The following is an 11,418-nucleotide window of genomic DNA, read 5'->3' on the forward strand; positions in this document are numbered from 1 at the left end:
AGGTAAAATATTCATTCTTCATCTGGACTGGCTATATGAATGCTTGCTATTAATTAAATGTAATTATTCCATAATAATATGCTGTGAATACACCAGCAAATGTAAATAGCGGCAATGAAAAATAGCAGCAATGAAAAATAGCCTCATTAGAAATTAATCTTAGTTCATAAATTAGGCAATCCCTTTCTTTCTTATTTCTCCTAGTGTGTGTTTTTAATTTGTAGCTTCCATTCCATTTTTCTCCCCCACCCCTCCCCAGTTGATGTGAATGCATAGAAGACCAACTAAGGATCAAATGACAAGATAAACCATTTTCCGGCCATTTATTTTTCTGGCTTTGAGCCCTAGGTGCTGTGTGTTTCTTTGCTCAGGATGCCCAAACAAAACTCTATTGAAAAGTTCTGTATCAGTTGTAGATGCTGATCTGCAGGTTACAAAATACCAGATCCTGCGGATCTTGTGGAACAGAAAATTTACTACTTCTGCTTCATCAGAAGGTTCTTCGTAGACAGGTTGCTTCATGTCCTCATAGGCGGACATAATCACAGCTTGAAACAAATTGATCAAAACACAGATCATCACCATCATAAATGAAGCTAGGAAGAGACCCCCCAGTAACCGATTGGATGTAAAGGCTGTATCTTTAAAAGCTGAAACGCAATAAGAGAACACTGTCTGAGCAGAGTGAGTCATTGTATTGTAGTTCCATTCATACTGGCCAAATACGAGATAGCCAAATGCCATATATACAAAAAAGTACACTGCTACTACAAGAGCCATAGAACAGATGCCTGGAAGGGCTGCTAAAATAGACCTTTGGGCCAACCGCACATCGTAGAAGAACCGTGAATACCTGAGAGTTTTCAAAACAATAAGGAAAGCCAAAAAACCCAGCGTTATCCGCAATGTTTTATCAACATGAGAAGCTTTATGGAAGGGAATGAATTCATCTGGATGAAGTAAATACAACTCTATTACGCTAGAAGCCAGTTTAAATTTGAAGGCCAGCTGCAAAAGAAAGAACAGACATACTCCTTTTATTCCAAAGTTAATTAAATTTGAAACAGTTTTTATGTATTTTAACCTTTGCTGTTCTACCACGCATAATTCATCTATGATATAAAAGACAAGAATATAACCAACAGCTATATAAACAAACTTTTCCATCTTGCTCAGCTGTTTGAAAATGGGGAGTTTGTATGAATGGATCAACAAGCTTGTGTTAATAGGACCCAAATGAGAAATCTCAAATACAACTGAGATACTACAAAATAAAGCTACATCTGAATTAAAAGTTGTCATCTCAACTATCAGTGCCCAGGTGTTTTCATCTAGCCAGCTGCTCCTTTCTAAAATAGCTATTCTTTTTGTTGAATTATGCAGTTCTTCTTTTGGATAAATATTAAAAGTATACCCTCCTGCTTCATATGTGTGTAGTTCTCCATATGAACTATATTTCCATGGATCGGTGACTGATTGATAAGTGAAGCCTGAAAAATTGCTGATATTATTAGAAACAGATGTATTGGCTGGGTTTGTCCAAGATTCAAGATGGTCTCTCTGATCTTCTTGGTCGAGGCCATACTTGTGCAGGCAATGGCTTTTACTAATCACAAATTTATTTATAAAACTGTGTGGGTAGAAACATTCTTTTTTAGTATTCTTTGCCCTTATTTGCCGCATCCTGGGTAATCCAAGAATTTTAGACCAAGTATTTGAAAGATAGCTGGAGCGATGGTCATTGTGAATCAAGGGCAGAAAGATTTCTCTCAGCCAAATGTAAATGTGCTCTACTTTATTGACATCTGTAAGTCCCAGAGAGAATTTATTATGAATATCTTGATTGTAGTAAAAACTAGTGGTATTTTCCATTGAGTAGGCAATCTGTAAAATAAGAATTAAAAAGACAAAATGACATATAACATCCTTGATGAAAACAAAAGCTTGGTGTTGAATCTTCTGTCTTTTCTCAAAAATTGTGATTTCATCTTCTTCCAAGGGCTGGTAATACTTGGCACCTCTCATTCTAACTAGGTCATAATGTAATTCACGCATATCATCCGCATCCATATTTATGTCATTCAGTTTAATCTCTAAGTAGGTCTCTTTGCTTGACCATGGAATGTTTTCACAGTATTTTGGATAAAGTGTCTTCAAAGCTGAAAAAAAAAGGATGTTCAGGGTTTCAAGCAAAAACACACTCGCACCCAATGAGATAGTGGATGCTACTAGCCACTCTAATGATGTTTCATAGTCATAAGACAAACCATAGAATATGATAAAAAATGATGACACTGTAGAAATGACCAAGGCCAACATCCATGAGACATATCTATTCCACCATGTTGTTGTTGTTATTTGTGGCCTCTTACAAAAGAGCATGCTGGCAATTTTCATTGGTTTTCTCTGAGGAGATGTTTCCTTTCCCACATAATTATTACTAAAATTGTTGTTGGCACTGGCATCTTGTGGTATGTCCTCTTCTGTGGCAATTAAATTTGCATCACCCTCAGAAATTGTGCAGTTGGACCAACCTTTCGTTGTTGGTCTGCATTTTGTTTTTTTCAGTTTACATGAACCTGGGGCGTTGGAAGAGCTACCTGGGAAACTATGCCAGGGCCCTTTTGAAGCCGTTTCTACAAGGTACCATTTCTGCAGACGCTCCTTCCAATTCCTAAAATTTCCAGACATGAAAGCAGAATATTCTTTAGGTGGAGTTTGAGTTGCGTTCTGTACAGAAGGTTCCTTCTGAGCATATTTGAACAAAGCTGCTATAATCATCTGCAAAGGGATGGAAATGAAAGCACTTTGAATTCCGATTATTACGGGTCTCAAATATTGTAGATGTTCAGAAAACATTTGTAGATCCTCGTCAGCACTGAATAACATAATGTTGACTAGCAGGATGCAAAACAGGATTGCTAAGCAACAGGATAGCCGTTGGAGTCTGTTCAAAGAACCGGTGCAGACATGAGCAAAGATAGAGAGCCATAAGTGATTATCTACCAGATCATTGGACAAGCTTATCAAGAAGAAATCCATTTTGTTCAAAGGCTCAGATCTGTGAGCAGCAATAAATGACCTCTCTATTAAGCCATTGTCTTTATCAAAGGCAAACCATTTTCGGCACATGAACATCCAAGACTGTTTGGTGTATATATTTTCCACTTTGATTCTACTCAAGAACCAATTAGGGGAAGAACCCACATTATTGTGCCAGACTCGAAAGCAATAAATATCTCCTAGGTCATTCTTAGTAGTTAGGAGAAAAGTATTGATGGCCCCTCGAAGAAAAGTCAGGTGTTCAGGGTGCCTTAAGCAGTGTATGTCACTGACCGTTCTTTCTCCTATCAGTTGAACAAAAACATCAGCTGTACTTCCTGCTCCAAAACGGCTGCCTGTGTATATTGTGATCAGGTAGCACACTTTATCAAAGGGGTCATTGTCTGGCAAAACTATGACATGGTCTCTACTTTTCATATCAGCCCTATCTTTTCTCATTGCCCAAATAGCTAAGAAGATGTATACTACAAAAATGAAAAGTACTGTCAACATTGTCACTGGGTTTTTGTGAATTTGGGCTAACTGGGTCCTTTTCATATCTACTGGATTGGGGTATGCAGTTACTTTCCCAGCTAAAAATGTGATGTCATCATAGGAGGTTCTTCTTAGTTGAGGGTTTGCGGTCCTTGAAGTGCGTTTATTCCCTGTGCAGATGCAGTGTACCTTTTTCCAGGTGGTCTGAGGGCCAAGGCGACAGAAGCCTTCTTTCCAGTGACTTTGGACTCCGTTCAGGTACAAACAGTCAGCAGTGAAAAGCACAATGCCAACTAGCTGATTGCCTTGGTTGCACGCAAAAAGGGGCGACTGTAAAACAAAGGAGATGTTCAGTTTTTCTGCTGTGCTGTCTTGGAACATGGATCTGAGCAACGTCTGGGGAAGACAAAATATATAAGGAGTCTGAAGTGCACAGTCGTAACTGGCAATCTTTTCCCTTGGTACTACAGGCTTGTTATGAGAAGCATTAAAAGAAGCTACAGGAGAATGACTGACCTTGAGACCTGGATATATAAATATCTGGAAATTGCGCTTCAGTTTTGTCACAATCTGGATGAAAACATCTTTAGACTTCCTGTATACTTCAAAACTAAATTCTCCAGTTGCTTTAGACAGCTTTTTGTCACATCCCATCATCATTTCAAAGATAGCAGTCTTCCTATCTTTTCTATTCATGATCATTTCAACTTTATCAGGCATGATCCCAATCATATCACCATTAGATTTGGTTCCTGTCATTTTGAACCCAGTCACCATTGTGCCAATATCATCTGTAAATGGCAACCAAGGAAAAGGGTTCTTGTCAAATTCATAAAGAACAGTGGAAACCACAGCACCCACTGGTAATTTGTCATTCTCCTCCCGCTTCATTTTGGGATAAAAACAGTTCTTGCAGTCTTTTCTCTTAGAGAAAGCACCAGAAACATCCCGCTTTTCATCTTTTCTTAACGTGATAGTCCAGTCTTTGGCTTCCATAATAGTTTCATTTTCTCCTGGGACTTTACCTCGTAAGACTAGGTCTGCTAAAATCTCAGTAGCAGAGATGGTTTCCTTAACCCCATTTCTGTGAACATTTCTGTGTTCTAACAGAGCAGCTTTCAGGACATTCGACAACCCTGCTAGAATAACAGTGCCAAGAATCTTGATTTCCTTAGATCCTAGGTCTTTATTGCTACGCTTTTTCAGTTCTTCACTCACTTCTTTGAGTTTTCTGACAGCAAGTAGTTGTGAGTTCCTGTTAATTTCAGTGACTTCCTGTGTTATTTGAAAAATACATGAGATCATTTGGGTTGCCTCCATTATATCTATTGTAGGGATTCCCGCAGACCTATTTAGAAGGTTTTCACGCAGTTCAGTTTTAGAGGAATGAAATCTTTGCAAAGTTTCTATATCATTTAAAGTAGACGCCACCATGTAGACAAAATAACCTGCACTAAAATAATCCCCACTTTCGATAAAAGATGTTATTGGAGCTCTTGGTCCACTGGTTAACCCATGTAACTCATTTAGAATAATGTCTGTTTGCTTGCCTTTTAATGGGCCATTCACTGTTGTCTGTAAAGTTATTCGGGAATATGCTCCAAGTGCATCATATACTTCAACATATATTGTCAACGCATACTGCTTAGAGGGTACACCAATGGGTAAATAAGAAGGTGGAATTTTAGACAGATAACCAAAATACACAGTCGTTCCTAAGGTACTATTCTCTATAGAAGACATTCTAGTAATTGTTAGTGTATCCAATGCTGCTTTGACTTTATATGTAAGAGACAAGTTTTTATCTTTAAACCCACTACAGTGAACAATGAATTTTGTTAGGCATGCCATTCCTGTGATTGGGTTAAGCACACAGTTTCCATCCAGTGGTGGTGAATTTACAAAAAATAAATAATTATAGACTGATGACTTATTTCCCCACATGGTCACTTTTAAAACCAATGTATATGATTGTTCTGTCACATTTATAAAGGTCAAAGAATTTAGACATATGTATGGATTAGCTCTCCCAGTTGTAGTCTTGGAATCCCAATCAAAATGTATCTCAGTTGAGCTTCCTGAGAAAAGTGACCAATGGTATAGTAGTCGACAAAATTTTCTGCAATTGAGGCACTTGCCAGAAAGACAAAATCTTTCTGTTGGTATTACTGACTTACTACAGTTTTCAATGCATGTGACATTCAGAATTAGGGCAGAGTCAGGCTGCACATGTACTGTTTGTTCAGCCTGAGCTGTTTGGCTTCCTTTCTGAACCACCAGGAGAAAATGATATGCAGCGTTTTCCTGAAGTGTTTTGGGTAGCACAGTTTGAACTGGATCAGAGGATGTTGTCCATTTTAAATCCACCTGTTCTGGATGACATTTCCCATTTACACTTAGGTTCATGGATATATAGTCTGCTTTTTGTTTTGTGCAGTACCAAGTAAATATCAATCCTTCGAAGGGCTGGGTTGCATCAGAATCAGAGGAAGAAGAGCCATCCAGAGTCCACTGGTTAGAAGAACCAACTGTCTGCAAATTGCCTCCGGCAATGACAGCCACAAGACTCCCTGACCCAATCTTGACAAACACTGAATCAGAGCCTTCCACACTCTCTAAAGTATCCATTGTGGTTAATTTTACTGTCAAGTTAAAGAGATACAAGCCTTCATCTAAGATTGAGCCAGGAACTTCTAACTTTATAAGGTTTTTTCTTCCAATGCCAGGTGGGTTAAAAGGTTTTGACCAGTCTGGAGTAGTCTTCACATCTGGGACTTTATAGATTTTCCAAGATATCACTTTTTGTTTAAGAGCTGAGCAGTTCATCTGTGTATCAGCAGAGAGAGTAAATGGTACCCTTTTACTAAAATTTAAGACACAATCAGATTTCTGTATTTTAACTTCCTTAATTAAACAAATTCGTTGAAGGCAAGCCACTGTGGACTGCACAACCTTTGAAGCATAAGTGTTGACTGTAGCTTTTAAAATAGCATGTGTGTGTCCACTTCTTGTACAGTTCATTTGTGCTACAAAGCCATCATACAAGGCAGGGTTGAAAGGTAAAGCAGAGCGAGGAATAAAATGGGCAGCATTTTTGACACGATCCCTGTAAGCGTAGGTATCATTCCAAAAGAAGTACTCTTTCCTTGAATCAAAAAGTTGCAAGTTGAAGGTCCACTCACACTGCAGTAGGGGATGTTGCAAAGGAATAAACCACACAATATAGACCAAACTTTGTAAAAATGAAGGACCACTATTGAAAATGTGAATTTCTATATCTTTCTCTGAAAAAGTCCTCACAAGGGCTCCTTTCCTGTTGAGATATAGATGTAAATTGAACTTGTACCACCGCAGTTGGACAAACTCAATGGTGATCAGGTAAGAAAGGCTCTGCTGCTGGTAAAAAATGTAGTGAATACTGGAGCGGTTGCCAGTAGCATCGGTAGCATTTCTTTCTTGGATGGAATAATAGAGTCCCTGCGTACGGCTAAAAAAATAAGTGCCTATCTTGATTTTCTGTGTGTTGAAAGTGAGATAAACTGGAGGCTCACTCCTCAATGTTAGATTTAAGGTACCATTGTAGTAACCTAGCTCCCCATTCAGCTCCCCAAGCCATGCCTCATCAATATAAAAGCAGACACTGGCCACTACCTTCTTCCTCAAATGCTGTGGAATATGGTCAGTAGAGTAATTATTCTGCAGGGCATATGGATTGTAGAAGGTAGACCAGACTCCCCTACATTTAGCATCCAATAGTCTATAGGCAATTTTTTGGGAACTCAGAGGTAGGAGGCTCCAGGACAGGCTGGTAGCCTTATGGAAGATGCTGAGCACTTTGGAACGTATACTGAAAATGTGTAGTAGAGTGGGTTCCACCTTCAAGTCCTGGCTAAGGCTGACCCGAGGCCCTTGCTTAATGTGGAGGGAAGAAATATATAATCCTTGGTGGGTGTAATGCACGATCAGGTGATAGTTGAAGTAGGAGGTGCACGTGTGGTGCAGTTCATCACTATGGCAGTGAGCAGATGGTGGAGGATCTGAACTATAGCTGGTGGGAAGGAGAAGTGCCATGGGGCTACCCCATCGGCTACTATAGTGGTAGCGCCAGCTTGAAGTGTTGAGGCCTGCACACCAACCCAGCTGCACTGGCTGCCACTCATGGACAGGAAGTGTGAGCGGCCAAAGCAGGAAGAGATGGACCTCTTGGCCAAACACCTCGATGCTCAGATTGCGATGAAGGCATGCCGGCACTGTACAGGAAGGTGATACACACTGAATGGTGACGTGGTTGGAGTCGTGAGGTGGATGCATGTCCCTTCGTGCTAAGTTAGGGCCCAGCACTATCCGGCCTGACCAAAGAATCATATTGTGCACAAAGGTGGAGCTCCAGTACCAGTGGCACTGAGAAGATGGCAATTCTGTTTGTTCCTTCCCAGTCCTGGAAACAAGTCCTGTAGCTCTTAAATAATGCAGCTCAGGATCCCGACCCCACAGACATGAGGTGTGCAGCTGGTCATCTCGCTGTGGATAGATATGGTTCTGTTGGTCAGAGCAGGAGACCAGCAATGGGGGCAACAGTAAATAAGGGGGCATGGCTGCTGCATATTGGTAACAGCTCCAGTAGAAGAAGAGGTGGGGAAACCCTCGGGTGTGCATCCTGAGGGTGAGAAAAGGGCTTGTATCAAGAGCAGCTGCTGTTTTCCAATATCCCCAACTGCCATAGAGTGAATGGCTGTGTGAGTTCTAGAATTCTATACATCACTGGACAACCGGTGTCCAAGCTCTCCTAGATTTTCAAGTGGAAACAGCTCTGTTCAGACAATCTCTTACCAGGTATAATGAATACATCCGTCATCTTGTACTTGTGGAGGGTGATGTTCTCCTGTATCAGTGGAGGCTCTCTGCATAATGAAGAACCCTGGAAAATCAGAGTTATTAATCACGTGGATACTTGAGGCTCTCCTCTTCAGACCATCACCCTCCACAAATACAGCGTAATGGACAAGGCTGGCGCACTTCCTCTCCTCACATGTTCACTGTACACCGTAAGAGAATGCCTGAATAAGGCTAGCATGTCTTGCCATTCCTTGCTCACGTGATTCTGTTAGCAGTTATCTAATGTCTCAGACAGAGGTTTTTTCTACCACAGATAGCTGAGATCCTATTAACTGGACATGCCAACAGTTTTAAGCCTGGGATGTTCTGTATGCAGCCTCTGTGCTCTGCCACAGAGCTATGGCCCCTCCTCAAATGCATCATAAAGGATCATATTTGATGCATGGATTAAACTGCAATGACGGCACGAGCAAGAACAAGGTTGTTCAGGTGTCACTGGAAAGGACTGGCAACCCTTCCTTAACCCTCCTGGTAAACTCAGGCACCTGGAAAGGCCATTAGCATTAATTGTCTTAGTCATCAGAAATATACACAGTTATAAGTAAGGATGGGGAAGAAACTCAAAATTGGAGAGCTCATAATGTTTATTTGTTTATTTATTTATTTATTACATTTTTATACCGCCCAATAGCCGAAGCTCTCTGGGCGGTTCAGCCCTGTGAAGCTCACTATAACTTAAATCTAAACTCTACCAGATCTAGGACTTGGCCCATAGTGCGTTGGCGATTCCCTGCTGTCTCAGCTGTCCCTCACCCCAACTTATTGGCAGCAGCTGCAGCAACACTTATCACTGGGAAGCCATAAATATCTGCATGGTGGAGCCATGCAGTAGATCCACAGGGATCTCCAACCTTTTGGGGGGCCTGTGGGCACGTTTGGCCGTTTGAGAAACTGTCCTGGGCCCCACCACAAAATGGCTGCCATGTGAGGCCTGACTACAAAAGACAAGTGGGCCTGCACAAAGGGCAAAGGTAGAGTCCGAGGCCGAGGCCTAACACACTAAACAACTCATTTGAATGCACCATTTTCAGCACCAACAGAAACCTATTTCACAAGAGACAAATCCTTTTTCTCCCTTCCTGTTCTCTCTGCCAGCCAACTCATTCACCCGTCCTGTCATCCCAGATCACAACTCATACAAACACTCTTCTCATCCTGATCACCGTTTCTGATTGTCTTATATGCAGACATACCCACATGCATCCATTCATCCATATATTCACACCCACACCCACACCCACACCCACACCCCTCCCTTCTCCTGTCGCTCCGTTTCTTCTCTTTAGTTTTACATTGCACTATATCGCAGTAGCGCTATTGCAAAACCATGCTGTTTCACTCTCTCAGCACTTCGCTGTTGTGTGCTTTGGATATAGGGTACTTGTCATACCCTGCATAGGAATGGAGTCGGGATGAGGACATGGAGGAACCCAGACCCATTGCTGAAGAGTCCAGCACAAGGGTGTGTGTGTGTGGAACCTGTGCCAACTGGGAATCCTGCCAGTATAGGGGGCAAGGAGGAGGAAGAGCCTAGCACAACTGTATCGACATCTATGCCAGCAGAGAGTCCTGCCAGCTTAGATAACCAAGAGGGGGAAGAACCAAACGTACCTGTTCCATCTTTCAGCCAGCATAGGGCGGAAAAGGAAGCCAGACGCTGCTCCCAGAGGCTTTATCTGAAACACCAAGCAATCAAGGAGCACCAGGGGGCCGCAGTGACTTGCATATATATGCCTCAGAGAGCTAGGGAGAGTTTATCAGAGGTTAACTGATTTCCCTGGCGAAAGCTCTGGTGTTTGTTGCCTGTGACTTCTCAGCCTTGCTGCCTAGAATCCTATTTGACCCCGGACCGACTCTTGACTACGTTGCCTGCTAATCCTCTTGGACAACGGACCAGCTCTGGACACCCCGCCTGCTGTAAGCCTTGACCTGGACTATTCTTTGTGTGCCTTCTTGCTAGCGTCTGGCTGCTTCCAAAGAGACTGAACGCTACCTGTAACTTTGAATGCTAACTGCTGTTCCTTCGTTGCTGTATTATAATAAAGCGTTGGCAGCGGTCTTATCTCAGTCAAGCTCATTAGCTATGTGTTTCTTGTCGGCCCTTGGCAGCTCGCCTGGACAATACTTCTCCACTGTTTATTTTCACTTAGCACTAAATTATAGTAGCATGATCTCGCAATACCATGGTTTCATCCTTTCATCACTTCGCAGTTCTGTGCTTTTGAAATTGGGGTGGTTCAATCCGGGTGAAGGCCAAGGCGGTCCGAAGTCAAAGCCAATTGCCTCCAAAGCTTCAGGCCACCTCAGCACTTCATAGCTGAGGCCCCTCCCCCACCCCAAGGCCCCTAAGCTTCGCGCAGCCTACTCCCTTTCATTTCTGGTGGCCCTGGAAGCCACCAGAAGAAAGATGGCAGCGGTGACAGAGGTAAGCCCCCCTTCCCTGCATCCGCTACTGCTGGACACAAGTCAGTGGTGGCAGCAGCAGCAGACCCATGTAAGCCCCTCTTCCCCACTTACCTGCATCCGCCGACGCAGATCAGGAACCCCTGAGGCGGATCGGGGCTGCTTCAGGAGCTCCGGATCAGCCTCCAAGGCAGATTGGGGGGTGGGTCCATGCACAGCCCTAATAGGGGTGTTTCCTGAGCAGGAGAGGAACAGGGAGCAAGCCTCTCTCATTTGCTGAACAGCACCTACACGGTTGATGATACTCAGTTCTACTTGCTGGACTCCACCCACCCAACCGCAAAGTATGGTGACTTCAAGTGCTGTTTGACTTTTGCAAGTGGGTTTTTAGATAATGTTGACTCTGCTTTTCTTGCTTTACATGCCACTGATGGACCAAAGAGTTTTCATGAAAATCCGGATATAAGCAGAAAAATGCTTCTCGTAACGTTTCCATGTAGATTGGGCCCTGGCTTTGTTACTTTCCTTCTGTCTAGTATCTCCTTGCCTTTATCTTTTTATTTTATTGTTTTTGATGGCAAA

At 42.4% G+C, this 11,418-nt stretch overlaps 1 protein-coding gene across 1 annotated transcript; it reads right to left on the bottom strand.

Annotated features, from left to right (window-relative positions):
* Nucleotides 1-291: 291 nt before the first annotated feature.
* Nucleotides 292-8,193, bottom strand: PKDREJ (polycystin family receptor for egg jelly). The gene has a single exon (XM_063135024.1). The coding sequence runs from the start codon at nt 8,191-8,193 to the stop codon at nt 292-294; it is 7,902 nt and encodes a 2,633-aa protein (XP_062991094.1).
* Between the last annotated feature and the right edge of the window lie 3,225 nt (nt 8,194-11,418).

This window comes from Elgaria multicarinata, chromosome 9 (assembly GCF_023053635.1).
Source record: "Elgaria multicarinata webbii isolate HBS135686 ecotype San Diego chromosome 9, rElgMul1.1.pri, whole genome shotgun sequence".
In the NCBI taxonomy this organism is placed as follows: domain Eukaryota; kingdom Metazoa; phylum Chordata; class Lepidosauria; order Squamata; family Anguidae; genus Elgaria; species Elgaria multicarinata.